A 15,336-nucleotide genomic window follows, 5' to 3' on the forward strand; every position below is an offset into this window, starting at 1 on the left:
TGTGCCATGAGCCCCCCCCCCCCCCCCCCCCCTCCTGGCGATGACGTACCTCACACTGTGCCATGAGCCCCCCCCCCCCTCCTGGCGATGACGTACCTCACACTGTGCCCTGAGCCCCCCCCCCCCTCCTGGCGATGACGTACCTCACACTGTGCCCTGAGCCCCCCCCCCCCCCCCCCCCCCCGGTGATGACGTACCTCACACTGTGCCCTGAGCCCCCTCCCCCCCCTCCTCCCGGTGATGACGTACCTCACACTGTGCCCTGAGCCCCGCCCCCCTCCCGGTGATGACGTACCTCACACTGTGCCCTGAGCCCCGCCCCCCCCTCCTGGCGATGACGTACCTCACACTGTGCCCTGAGCCCCGTCTCCTGCAGCCGGGACCAGATGCTCTGGATGCGGCCGGCGTGCTCCGGGTGGCTGTTGGTGTTGCCACACATACACTGGTGCTTCTGCATCAGAGAGTCGTACACCAGGCCTGAGAGGAGGAGGAGCGCGCACACATTAGTATTGATTTATATAGTGCCGCACGTGCACATAAGCGTGTGTGTGCACAGTAGGGATGTCCGATATTATCGGCCGATATTGGCATTAAAATGTGATATCGGAAATTATCGGTATCAGTTTAAAAAAAAATATATATTTTTTTTCCCATTTATTTCACCTTTATTTACCTAGGCAAGCAAGTAAGAACAAATTATTATTTTATTTATTGTCAAAAATATGCATAATGTTGTGTTAATTCCATGACAAGATATATGTAATTAATTACCTGAAATTATTCAGTTTTTTGGGGGGGGAAACCCTGCATATATCGGTATCGGTTGATATCGGTATCGGAAATTAAGAGTTGGACAATATCGGTATAGGTAAAAAAGCCAATATCGAGCATCCCTAGTGCACAGAGATCCTTTAGTTTAGAGTTTAGACCGTAGGTCACTAATAGGCGGACTAGTCTGAGGACAGTCTGAGGATAGCTTGAGGATGCTGGCATGACAATGAAATACTAATAATACATAAATGACAAACTTCTACTAATGGTAATTTTTAAAGGTGCAAATGTTACCAAAACACTGCAAAAAAAATAATAGATAAGAATAAGAATAATAATCTAGAAAACGAATCTAGAAGAAGGTGAAAGAGGAGAGTAATAACTGGTTGATGAAGGAGGTGAAAGAGGAGAGAGCCTAGCTGACCTGTGGTGAAGCGCGGGTTAGAGGGCGGGTCGGGCGGCGAGACACTGATGGGGAAGGAGGAGGCGGAGGCCGGAGACGATTGGGCCCTGGAGAGGGGGCGGTGCCCCGGGAAGTTGATTGACAGGCCGGCCGCCTCCATGGAGGCCTGGTAGTTCCTTAGCTGGTGGATCCTCTGCTGCTCCAAAAGCAGGGCCTGCTACTCGTGCGCACACACACACACACACACGCACACGCACACGCACACACACACACACGTGCGTGCGCACGCATTTGAGAGAAGGTGGGTGAGAGATGGAGAAGAGAAAGAAGGATGGAGAGAGAGAGAGAGAGAGAGAGAGAGAGGGGGGGGGGGAAACAGGACAAGGAACGAGGACACAGTGTCATCGATGTGAAGCAGAGCTGGTCTTACACAAAGTGTCAGTTCGAAACTGGCCCCTGTAAATGTCCTAACTCAACCCCCTCCAATGTAAATGTCCTAACCCAATAATACACGAGACCCTCTTCTTGGGACCAAGTAAGGTTTCGTCGATAATCCAATGTACAGTTACCCCCCGCCGGCGCCTACCCCCCCCACCCACCCAACCACCTCCTATGTACAGTCGCCGCCCCCCCCCCCCACCCCACCTCATCCAATGTACAGTTTCTTCATCAAATGTATATACTCTCTTTTTTAAACTCTTTTTGTATCACAAACAGTACTGTATTTGTAAATCTGGTATGTCATAAATGTATAGATGTAGCAGTACTGTCTATCTGTATGTCATGTATGTCATATATGTTATGATGAATTGAAAATGGGGGACCCTGATGTAAACAAGACGAAAGTCTTTCTCAGGTCTGCATCCCCTTAACAATTGTGTGTATTGAGCCGTACTGTATTGTACCCATTCTGCAATCTGTTCATAACATTTTCAATCAATCAATCAATCAGTCATGCATGTGAGCCGCCACTAGGGGCAGAGTGGTTAACCACGAGTAAATTAATGGATGACTCACTCACTGACTGACTGTGTGAATGAATGGATGACTCACTGACTGACTGTGTGAATGAATGGATGACTCACTGACTGTCTGACTGTGTGAATGAATGGGTGACTCACTGACTGACTGTTTGACTGAATGAATGAATCCCTCACGGACTCACTGACTGAATGGAGGACTGAGATAAATTAACAAGATAAGTTAGTGACATTGCATTCTAGTGAGGTGCTTCACATCTAAATAAAAGATTGTTACAGTAGGTTGTCTTTTAAAAAAACTGCAACTACAAGCCGTTTGTTTGTTTGTCTTGTTTTGACCAACATGGCTGCGCGCCTTGACAAGTCACCGCTAAGGCAGGAGGAGCGTGACACACAATTTGCATAGGAAAACGAGGGCCCGGTACTTCCTAAGAGGAGTGCATTGTGGGAGGTGAACACTTTACTCTTCATCGTGGCTCACACTGCGCCCCACTGTCTTAATAGCCTTAATGTTAACGTTAGCAGGACGACCCAGAGGGGGAGAGGCTAATGACCAGACCCTGAGACTTTGCTGGTTCCATCCCCGGGGTTCAACAGCAGGACTGTTGCAAGCAACTAAGAGGGTGGCTACTGGCTAGTATTACATATAATACTGTGTACATCCCTGTCAAAGTGCTCTTGAGCAAGGCATTGAACTCCAAAACTGGTCCAGGGGCACTGACCTCTGAGGAAATGCATGTGTGTGTGTGTGTGTGTGTGTGTGTGTGTGTGTGTGTGTGTGTGTGTGTGTGTGTGTGTGTGTGTGTGTGTGTGTGTGTGTGTGTGTGTGTGTGTTAACTAGGAGGGCACATGAGGAAAGACACATTTCAAGTCACCAACAGATGCTCACACACTGCCGTGACACCTCCTCCCATCTCCTTACCTGTCTGAAGATCAGCTCCTGTTCCACCTGTCTGTGCTGCAGTGCCTCCTCCTGGAGCTCCTGGGGGTCTGGCGGCTCCTGCTTGATGGTGATGCCCTGCGGCAGGCCGGCCCCGTCCTGGTGCTCCCTCAGCTCCTCCTCCGTCTCCTCCGGGTGGCTCTGGTGCTGCCGGCCCCCTGAAGGCTCACTGGGCTTGGTCATCATCTGGAGGAGAGAGGGGAGGGGGAGTACAGATGATTAGCCAAGTGATCATATCATGAAGGGAAAGAGATCATTTGAACAATTTCTTCTTTAAATGAGATCACAGTGGATCCACCACTGTCATCATCACGTCATCAGTGGATAAGAGACATCCGCTGTTGCAAAGCAGTCACAGGCACAGTAGTGACCGTCATTATGAAGCATTGAGTGACTTTACATGCTGATTAATTCATATTCCGGATACTAGGTAATATGCCAGCAGCGGCTTCATATCCTGTGCTCTGGCACGAGCGCCAGTCAGTTTAACACGTGGTACATAAAGCACTTTCAACTTAAGTATTCCAATTCATAGTTTGTCTCGCCACATCGCACATATTGTGTTGTCATTGTCAGTTTCTTCTATTGTCTGTTTTTTATGGTTGTGAAGTTTGTGTAGTTTAGTAACTTGTACATGTAGTGTTGTCTGTTCTTGTGACGTCTCTGTACATTTACATCAACCTGCAAAGGGACTACAGATGGACATTAGCCTCTCTGGCTATAATGAAAATGTTCTTTAATATGTGGACTATTTTAAATAAATACATGAATGAATGCAGGGGCTAAAGGGGGAAAAAAACGTTATCGTGACTGAAACTCTTTTGTCAGGTCAAGTGAATCTCTCCACTTTTATATTAAATAGCCATGATCATTATGGTTGTAATTATGAGGGAAAAGATCATTGCACGTTTGAACAATTTGGGTCCTAATTGCAGTCTTTACAATTAGACAAGAGATAATAATGTGGTATTGTTGAATGTCCTGTATACATGTTTAAACCCAGCTTTACAGGGACATGCAGTTGAAAATTAGCCGTCATGGCGAAAACTCGTACATTTACATTAGTATCAATCAATACATAAATAAACTCAAACTCAAACTGAATATTGTGAATAATGACAACAGAACTTGACATGTCCACAAAAACCAGCACTACAATGGATCAGTATTCAATACTCAGTATTCTGACTAATGGCGGCATATTGTTTAACTTTTGAACAGTTGGGAACAAATCCTAGCTATTGCCAACGGAATATCACAATTACTGGTACTGCCAAATAACTCCGAATGATATTGGAATATCAATGCGCAGTCAAATGCATTCAATATTGCAGTTCATCAATTTTAAATCTTTCAAAGGTGCACAATGGAAGGGTAATAACAATATAAGAGAAAACAGCACCAGAAAAAGGTAACATTGGCCACCATTTTAAATTTGTGTCATTATTTTATATTATGCTCTAGAGATGAGATCGTAGCCTTTTAGGGATTTCACAGCACTGGTCCTACCCGACCAGAAGAGCTTGTATGGGGTTTCATTTATCACTGTTGGAAGGGTTTTTCTCTTGCTTAGCCTAACTCAGCCCAAACAAATGTGCAAGGATGCACATTGCACAACTGCCTGACATGCAAAGCGGGTGAGAATATGAATTCGTTAACACGGGAGAGAGGGGGGTGAATTTGCGCAGCCCTGTGCTTGCGAGAATGAATCTGGTAGGTTTGTGTCACACCATTAATCACGCCGCACGTTTATTGCTGAAATTAGGTAACCTTGCACGGCAACTGGCTTCACAAGATCACATGAGGATCCATCTTGTTAGGCTTCAAGTTATGCGCTTGTGCCCGATTCAGCAACCTTTGAAGAACTACTGGCGGCTACGGGCAAAGATACTCTGCCAAGTATTTAAAGATACTCTTTGCCAAGTACTTTATTTTGTTAAGTGCCAGCCCTATTCCAACCAAGGACAACTTCCCCGATGGCTCTGTGTAACAGACCCCCTGGCAGGTCAGGTTGGAAATGATTGGAGTAAAAATACTTGAGTAAAAAGTAGGCTATAGTCATCAAAAGCAGGCCTTTTGGGGGACAACCTGCAGAAACTGAGACATATTTTGCATATTTCAGAGACTGCTTGGGACACTGAGACACCTAGCTTGAAATCAAACTGGGACATCTGGGACATCTGGTCACCCTTCCAAGAGAAGCTACATGTATGTTGTACATGGGCCTGCATGTATGTTGTGAAACGCCGGGCGTCCTCCTTCTTGCACTACAGCTTGTGTGAGAACTGTGTTTCATGCAGCGCTGTTTGGGCGTGTTCTCTCATTCAGTGATTTAGATGAAAAAGTTACATAGTGCTTACAAAGCACCTTAAGTGACTTATTGCACGCACACACTGCTGCTACTTACACTGTAGAATAATTTATTTTCATATTTTATCCGTTGGTTTTTACTGTGTAAAAAAAACACATATACCACCCTGTATTGTATTGTAAAGATTGTATAGATCGTTTGTGTGTATTGTTGTTTACCAATCTACTACGGTTGAGGAGCTGGGGAAAATAAGCATCTCACGTTTTTCTGAATGTATGTACATTTAAAAAAAAAGCTGTGACAATAAAATAATCTGAATCTGAATCTGAGTCAAGTCTCCCAGTGTCACAACTTGCCCAGCAGAGCCCACGCGTGTGTGTTGTGTTGTGAAACACCAGCCGCCTTCACCATTCTTCTCTGAGTCATATTCCTGGCCAATCGTCTGGTACCTCGCCTGTTCGTGTGTGTGTGTGTGTGTGTGTGTGTGTGTGTGTGTGTGTGTGTGTGTGTGTGTGTGTGTGTGTGTGTGTGTGTGTGTGTGTGTACATAATGTGTATAGTGAGGGATTAAAGGAGTACTATGCAGTATTCTATCCTGTGTTATCGTAAATGAAAACCAGATCGTTTTAAGCACTGTGAAGCCTAGAATCCAGTTGTTAACCCTTTCACTACCACACTACAGACGGTTAACCATCTGTAGTGTGGTAGTGAACGGTGAACCTTCTGTAGTGTGGTAGTGAACGGTGAACCTTCTGTAGTGTGGTAGTGAACGGTGAACCTTCTGTAGTGTGGTAGTGAACGGTGAACCTTCTGTAGTGTGGTAGTGAACGGTGAACCTTCTGTAGTGTGGTAGTGAACGGTGAACCTTCTGTAGTGTGGTAGTGAACGGTGAACCTTCTGTAGTGTGGTAGTGAACGGTGAACCTTCTGTAGTGTGGTAGTGAAATGGTTAACACAACTGTGGGCCCTGCCTTTGTAAACAACAGCAATGAAACAGTAACTGTTCAGGAAGCTTTCTAGCTTTAATTAAACAGTTTTCCGGGGATCCAGGTTTCCTCTTAGGACAGTTTGTTTATTCAGTTATGATGAGAATATACCATATAAATGATTCACCTCTCTGACTTTCACAAAACTACATAGTGCACCTTTAACTAGACGAACATTGACAATGGATGCTGGGTTAAGTGTAGAACAAGACTTTGTACCTAGACCCAGGGCCGTTTCTTGCCATATGCGGACTATGCGGTTGCATAGGGCCCCCGAAGCCACCAGGGGGCCCCCTAAGCTGCCATTTACCCTTTTCTTTAATAATATATAATATATATATACACTGTATATATATACATATATATATATCCTGTATGGATGTAACAAATCATCAGCTTAAAAGATTTAACCGATAGGCTACTGCTTATGACCGCAAGTAGGCCTTTCTTTATAATACAAAATAAGTAGCTTACTGAAAAAAATGTAGTTGCATTTTCAAACTTAACTTTAACTTTATCTTAAATAGTTCCATTTAAATTTCAACATTGTAATATATTTAATATAAAATGTAAGGAAAAAAATATATGGGTTTTTCACGGATCTAGCCTCTTTTCCTCTTAAAGTGCACCAGATTGATGCATTTAAATGTTAAATGCATGCCCCACTTTAGAGGGTTTGGAATCCCCCCACCATAGTTTCACAAAATAGGGGCCCCCAAACAACATTTTGCATAGGGCCCCCAAAAAGCTAGAAACAGCCCTGCCTAGAACATAGCATAACCTTCAAAATACATGTGTATGGACATATCGATGGACAATTTGTGTGTGTGTGTGTGTGTGCACATAATGCACGTGGACATGTTATTGATGGACAATGTGTGTGTGTGTGTGTGCATGTGTGTGTGCATGTGTGTGTCAGAGAGAGGGAGATGTTTGCCAAAAGTCTCATGAGAATGCTGGAGCTACAGGTGTGTGTGTACACCATGTGTGCGGCCGTGTGTGCACATGTGTACTCTGTGTGATTCCCAGAGCCCAGTCTCTTGGCACGGTGCCAGGAGGACAGCATTGACGTCAGAGCATCAGAGCCCCCGATGATCCCGTCCTTCTTCTCTACAAACAAGCTGCTCTCTTCCCCGCCCCTCCCCCCCACACTGATCTCTACCTCTCTGTCCCCCCCTCTGTATACACACACGCACACACACACACACGCACACACACGCACGCACGCACGCACGCACGCACACACACACACACACACACACACACACACACACACACACACACGCACACACACACACACACACGCACACACACACACACACACACACACACACGCACACACAAATACTTTAAACCATTGGATATTCCTAATTTCTTCTAAATGAGATTCATTAAAAATACGTTTTCTTCCTTCATAGATTTGAATGACTATTACACATTTTCAGGGCGGTTTTAATATACATTCTCTGCCTTCTTATGCCTGTCTATAATTATGCCAATTTTATGCTAATTTGATGCCTATGTCTATTTCTTTTTCTGCATCGATGCTGTGAAGCACTTTGGGCTGCAATTCTTGTATGAAAGGTACTATATAAATAAAGATTATTATTATTAATAATATTGTTTCTTGGTATGTGGAAGTCAAATGAATGATGGGAGAAAGAGATTCAATTTCCAACCTACGACGTTGTGAACTCACGCTGCGTGCCTTAGGGCCTTGAAAATATAAATAAGGCAATACTACTCGGTCTTGTAGCGTGTCTTTGTTTATATATCCACATTAAATGGAAATTATGTTGCAACCCGGCTCTGTGCATTTGATGCAGTGCACTCCTCCTCCATGTACAGATCATTATCAGCATCCCATTTAATGGTAAGTCAATAGAATTGCAGCCCTCTACCTGCACAGTGCCTCTTCCCATCACATGTGCAGAGCGATCTCCCATCACATGTGCAGAGCGATCTCCCATCACATGTGCAGAGCGATATAACATCACATGTGCAGAAAGATCTAACATCACATGTGCAGAGCAATCTCCCATCACATGTGCAGAAAGATCTAACATCACATGTGCAGAACGATCTAACATCACATGTGCAGAACGATCTCCCATCACATGTGCAGAACGATCTAACATCACATGTGCAGAGCGATCTTCCATCACATGTGCAGAGCGATCTTCCATCACATGTGCAGAGCGATCTTCCATCACATGTGCAGACTAAGAGTGATCTTCCATCACATGTGCAGAGCAATCTTCCATCACATGTGCAGAGCGATCTTCCATCACATGTGCAGAGCAATCTCCCATCACATGTGCAGAGCGATCTTCCATCACATGTGCAGACTAAGAGTGATCTAACATCACATGTGCAGAACGATCTAACATCACATGTGCAGAGCGATCTTCCATCACATGTGCAGAGCAATCTCCCATCACATGTGCAGAGCGATCTAACATCACATGTGCAGAGCGATCTAACATCACATGTGCAGAACGATCTTCCATCACATGTGCAGACTAAGAGTGATCTAACATCACATGTGCAGAGCGATCTTCCATCAGACGTGCAAAGCGATCACACGTGCAGAGCACCCTTTCATCAGACGTAGGTATTATTCTCAGCGTCTTGCACACTAACGCTGTGCTATGTCTCAGAGGCTGTAGTGGTGCTTCATCTTAAACTTGTCGTCAATACAGTGGTGTCGTATGAAACTAGAGACCTTGAGGAAGCTGCCGATACCATATCAGTCTTACCGGTGACAGCTACAACACTCACCACTGTAATCTTTATGGTAAGGTCGGTTGGTATTCATTAACGAGCAGGCGTGATATCATGGGTACCTGTATATTTATAAAGCCCTACTGAATCTGAATCAAACCATAAACTAGGTGGCCTGTTGGGATGTTAGATCCTAATGTGAAAAACTGTGATTTTATATGTCTGCACTTTATGTGCTCATTTTATGCCTGTCTTTTTTCTGTTGTGAAGCACTTTGAGCTGCAGTTTCTGTATGAAAGGTGCTATACAAATAAAGTTTATTATTATTATTATTATTATTATTATTATTATTATTATTATTATTATTATTATTATTATTATTATTATTATTATTATTATTATTATTATTATTATTATTATTATTATATTACTTGGTAAATGACCACCTTATATCTCAGCTATTTTGCACTGGAATACTGGTCTGTGTGACTCGCTCCAGTGACTGTCTGGCTCCTCAGGACTGAACTTGGAAAGACGGCTTTTGTGTTGATGCAGCTGTGTCATGGAATCCGCTTTAGATTTTTAATCAACAACTGACCTGATTGTTTTCCTTGACCTCCTACTGTCCCATTGTCTCATATATTTGAACTATACTGTTATGTTTTTGATTGTACGACTGCTCTTGTTTGACTGTTTATTTGAAATGATTGAATGTTCTGTAATAATGATGCCATCATGTACCCTCGGCGTCACTGAAAATGAGCTCATGACCTCACTTGACTCCCGAGGTAAAATAAAGTACAAATAAAATAGATAAAAAATATACATAATATTAATCAAAAGTTAAAGCAAAATGTTGACAAAAATGTCCAAAGGCACAGCAATTGTCAAAGGGGTCCCTTTCACCTCACGGTATCCGAACGAGAAGAGTTCAACTAATAACTACTTTTTATTTCTATTAGAATGGTTTGTTATTGTCTGCTTATGATCCGGTAAAATGTTTATGTTTCTATCTGCATATCACATGGTAAATACAGCCTGTGCAAAATAACCACTATATTTCCATTTTATTCCTGTTAATTCCCAGACATTCTCTCTAAACTCCCATGGAAAGTTTTCACGTTTTGAATATTCCCGATAGCTCCTCCTCCTGCTCTTAGCCCTGGTGTTACTGGTGTTACTTGCACCTCTTGAGAATGTTAACAATTCATTATTTCTTAAAAAAAAAAACATTATCACTATTTATTTTATTTAATTTAAGTATATTATTATTGTTATCCTAAACCTCACAAAACAAAACAAATCTCAATATTAGAGTGGGTCCTTGGTGTGTATGTGTGTGTGTGTGTGTGTGTGTGTGTGTGTGTGTGTATGTGTGTGTGTGTGTGTGTGTGTGTGTGTGTGTGTGTGTGTGTGTGTGTGTGTGTGCGTGTGTGCGTGCGTGCGTGTGTGTGTGTGCGTCTGTGTGTGTGTGTGCAGGTGAGGGACTGCTGGTCATATGTGGGTGTCAAACAATGTCACCTGAAACCTCCAAAACAGATGGAGGGAGCGAGGAGAGGAGGAGAGAGGGAGGTGGGGCTAGGAGGTAGAGGATATCCCTGGTCTCATCTCTCCCACCTCTCCTCCTGTGTGTTCCCTGACGCCAAACAGAGCACAGCTGCTCACTTCCTCTGTGACCATATAAGGCAGAGGCTTCTGCTCGGTTGCCATGGCAGCACTGAGCTACCTTCAGCCCGTGGCAACTGTCTCAGCCGCAGACACACACATGGTACTTGCGCGCACACGTGCACGTGAATACATGCACACACAGACCTTTCTCTCTTACTTTCCAGTGAGTGCATTCATGCTGCTCAATGCATTGCAGACTGTACCAGTACCCACCTACACACACGCACGCACGCACGCACGCGCACACACACACACACACACACACACACACACACACACACACACACACACACACACACACACACACACACACACACACACACACACACAACACACACACACACACACACACACACACACACACACACACACACACACACACACACACACACACACACACACACACACACACACACACACACACACACACACACACACACACACACACACTACAATAGAGAGAGGGGAGGGAGAGGCAAATAAAGGGACGCAGACAAATAGAGAGAGAGGGAGGGAGGGAGAGTGAGGCAAATAGAGACAGATAGACAAATAGAGAGAGGGAGGGAGAGATAGGGAGTGAGAGAGAGAGAGATAGAGAGAGAGAAATAGAGAGAGAGAGAGAGATGGAGAGGAAGAGCGAGGGAGAGAGAGAGAGAGAGAGAGAGAGAGAGAGATGGAGAGGAAGAGAGAGAGAGAGAGAGAGATGGAGAGGAAGAGAGAGGGAGAGATAGAGATAGACAAAGGGACATAGACAGAGAATGAGCAAATGACTGACACCCACCCACACAAACACACACACCCCACCCAGCCACCCACACCCACACACACTCTAAAACACCCACAGCCCCTCCCACCTTGTTGATGTGGAGCTGCTGCTGGAACTGCTGCTTGTGTTTCTCCAGGAACTGCTGGTGCTGCTGCTGTACGACCAGCTGCTGCAGGGCCAGGGCCTGGGCGTGGGCGTGGGCCTGGGCGCTCCCCTGGGGCAGCGGGGCCGACTGGGTCCTCCCCAGGGGCCGGTGCTGCCGCTGGAGCTTGGCCATGGAGGAGGCCGACGGGATGGACAGGCCGCTCACGCCTGGCGGGGGTCAGATGAACGACGTGTATGAGGACATGTAGAGTCAAGTGTGACTGTTAATCTACCTACTCCCTCTTCAGCGTGACACATTGAAACCACTGGCATCTTCCCAGTGCCGATATTATATCGATACACTGACACTGAGTATCGGTTTGTAGATTTTTGCTTGATTTATTGATCAATTTATTTATATAGCGCTTTTCTAGACACTTCCACAATGTAGGGTGGAAATTGCCTCCTTCACCACCACTATGTAGCACCCAACCTTGGGCTACGCAGGCTCAATGGCTGCCATACTGTACACTGTACACTGGCACCTGGCACACATCACACTATGCAATGGCTGAACGGCTCAGGAGACAGGGATTTATATCAGCCAATTAAGGGAATGAGGTGAACAGACTGAAAACATTATCTTATTAGATAAAACAGATGATGTGTATATATTTTTTACAATTTGCTTGTTGAAAAAAGGTAATTGCAACATCTAGCAATATCTAGTATCATGATGACATGGTATCGTGGGGCCTCTGGTCTGAGTCCCACCTCTAGTACAGTACATCCCCTTATCATTCTGTACAGTTCACGTTTCAAAACCAAGAACATACCAGCTTTAAAGAGTAACAGCAGGCCTTTTCAACCTTTTCCCCCCCAACTAAGTGCCCAGAAAAACACAACTCAGCTCAGTTGTGGTTCCGAATGACAAGATCTCGGTCGGAATTGTACGATTCCAGATAACGGAGAAACATGGCGTAGGTAAAACAGAGAAACAGGGCGTATAGTTAAAACAGAGAAACAGGGCGTAGGTAAAACAGAGAAACAGGGCGTAGGTAAAACAGAGAAACAGGGCGTAGGTAAAACAGAGAAACAGGGCGTAGGTAAAACAGAGAAACAGGGCGTAGGTAAAACAGAGAAACATGGCGTAGGTAAAACAGAGAAACAGGGCGTAGGTAAAACAGAGAAACATGGCGTAGGTAAAACAGAGAAACAGGGCGTAGGTAAAACAGAGAAACAGGGCATAGGTAAAACAGAGAAACAGGGCGTAGGTAAAACAGAGAAACAGGGCATAATCCTCCTACTATATTGTGTGGCACCTGTTGATCGGTAGGATGTTTTAAGTGTATAATGTAATTTGAAAAAGGTTTAACTAGCAAATACTTATCCAATATCAGCATTCTTTAAATGCCAAGATGTCATACTTAATTCCACTTTTGTATGAGTAGTTTCATTGTATGAGTAACACTATGCAGGGAATGGTAAAATCTTCCCCAATGATCCTATAATACAGTAAACAGTGAGCAGTTGTAAAATGAACCAATAAAGGGGGGGGGGCGACAATATGACAGCGGTGTGTGAGTATTTGGGTTTCAATATGAACTGAAATGCTGAGCTGAGTTGGCGAATTGTCTTGTTCCGAGTACAACGCAACGTGTGTGTGTGTGTGTGTGTGTGTGTGTGTGTGTGTGTGTGTGTGTGTGTGTGTGTGTGTGTGTGTGTGTGTGGATATGTGCCTGCGCATATAATGTGTATGTGCATCACTGCACCGCGCCGACCGTGGCCTGCAGCTGAAAATAGAAGGGAGAACATGGGGCTGCTGGTCAATGGACAAACTAATGGGGAAATGGCAGACAATGCAACCTTCTCACACACAACGCCATGTCCTCTTGTCGTACGCGTCGCGCTCTTGAATGGGCCTCGTTAGTTTGAGCTAATGAATGTCCGTCTGTCAACGAGCCTCCAAACTATGTAGGGAGGGAAGGGAGGGAGGGGGGAGGGGAGGGAGGGAGGGAGGGAGGGAGGGAGGGAGGGAGGGAGGGAGGGAGGGAGGGAGGGAGGGAGGGAGGGAGGGCAGCCTAGACTACCAGCACACAGTGTCCTGGGAACATCCTGTGTGCATGCGTGTGTGTGTGTGTGTGTGTGTGTGCATGTGCGTGCATGTGTGTGTGTGTGTGCGTGTGTGTGCGTGTGTGTGTGTGTGTGCGTGTGTGTGTGTGCTTGTGGGATTGCTTGTCAGTGTCTTTGAGTGATCATCAATCGTCAACTGAGCTGTGATGTTCAGTGATATTTTCTATCCTGTGTTATTCTCGGTCAGTGGTTCCAGTTTCCAAATTGGGATCTGGCCATGGCGGGGGGGGGGGGGGGGGGGGGACCCCAGGGGGTCCGTGTTGTAGGGGCTCCGGGGGGTCCCTGGCAAGAATGAGGAATAGTTTTCATTTCACTGTTATTTTACTCGCTGGAAGGTGAGAGGATGTGTGTGTGTGAGAATGACTGTTCTGATTCACTCTCTCCACTCATAAACGTACTTCTGTACTGAAACATGTGCAACACAAACCTTATCAAAGGTGGTCCCTGGAACATGACTTGGGGGTCTGTAGCCTAACCTGTGTGCTTGACATGTCAGGGAACCCCTGTTCTAGGTTATCGGATATCGGGACGATACCAGGCTGAAAGCTTCCCCAGTGCTGCTATCCAATAATGGTTAAACGAACTGCCTTTATAAATAGCGCTCCAAATGAATGGATTGGATGGGGTTTTTATATTAGCTGTACAGTTTGGGATTTAGAAATACAAGAAAAAGATGGCACTGGTGCATACTTATTATTACACACAGTTGAGCATCCATCCATCTCATAGGCCCCCGACCACAGTTACCTGGAAGTACGTTTCGGCCCTGGGACTACATTTTACAGAAATGTAATGTTCCTTCAGTTCATTGTTGTCTGCATTTGCACCGCGGTGTAAAGACCCGCGAAGATTAGGCGAATGAGTCCACTGACGCGTGAAACAGGTCTCTAGGCGTTCAGTGTCTCGCTAGATCAGATCTGCGTGATCTCGGTTAGGTAAACAGACCAATGTTCCCTGCATACTCTTTTGTCATATATCGGTGCGATGTTCTCTGCCCAAGTTGCTTAGTAATAGGCCACAGTGATCTTTAAATACTTCAAACACTTCACCTGCCTCGCTTATGCAATCGTGTTGTACTGTAACTAAGAGATTTGCTGCACAGATCACTAGATTTATCAGCTTATGATACGCATTTCACGTTCGCATTTCCTGGTTGAAAGCAGATGACATCGGCAAAATGGACGTTGAATGTCTCGTTAAATACTTAACCTACAACTTAACCTACTGTTAATTCGTCTTTAATGCATAACTCAATTCACATAAAAACTGGTTTGTGCTGCACCGTAAAATGGTGTAAAATAATGTCCCTGAACTTCTGCTTAGACCCCGGCCCCCGCAGTGGAAACTCTGAGTCCCTCAAAATGTCCCTTGTTGTCACGGGGGAAAGCTCCTGCGGACGAAAAGAGGCTATATTGATCAATTAGCAGCCCCCCCCCCCGTCTGTTGTTCTCCTACCTGTCACCAGGGGGCTCTGCGCCGCGCTCTGCTCCAAGAGTACCATGTGCTGGAGCAGGGGACTGTGCCCACCATGCCCGCCCGTTACTGCCCCCACCTCGGCCAGGTAAGGGGTCA

At 45.3% G+C, this 15,336-nt stretch overlaps 1 protein-coding gene across 1 annotated transcript in view; it reads right to left on the reverse strand.

The window, feature by feature from the left end:
• Positions 1-15,336, reverse strand: part of LOC311229276 (uncharacterized protein) — a gene marked incomplete at its 5' end in the record, with an annotated part of 145,380 nt that overhangs the window by 18,786 nt on the left and 111,258 nt on the right. Inside the window, 5 exon segments of the mRNA XM_084315344.1 lie at positions 344-477; positions 1,196-1,391; positions 3,077-3,280; positions 11,636-11,859; positions 15,220-15,336. The exon segment at positions 15,220-15,336 is cut by the window's right edge and continues 76 nt beyond it. Of these exon segments, the coding sequence (XP_084171470.1) occupies positions 344-477; positions 1,196-1,391; positions 3,077-3,280; positions 11,636-11,859; positions 15,220-15,336 (875 nt within the window).

This window comes from Notolepis coatsorum, assembly GCF_963971535.1.
Source record: "Notolepis coatsorum genome assembly, chromosome: 1".
Taxonomy (NCBI): domain Eukaryota; kingdom Metazoa; phylum Chordata; class Actinopteri; order Aulopiformes; family Paralepididae; genus Notolepis; species Notolepis coatsorum.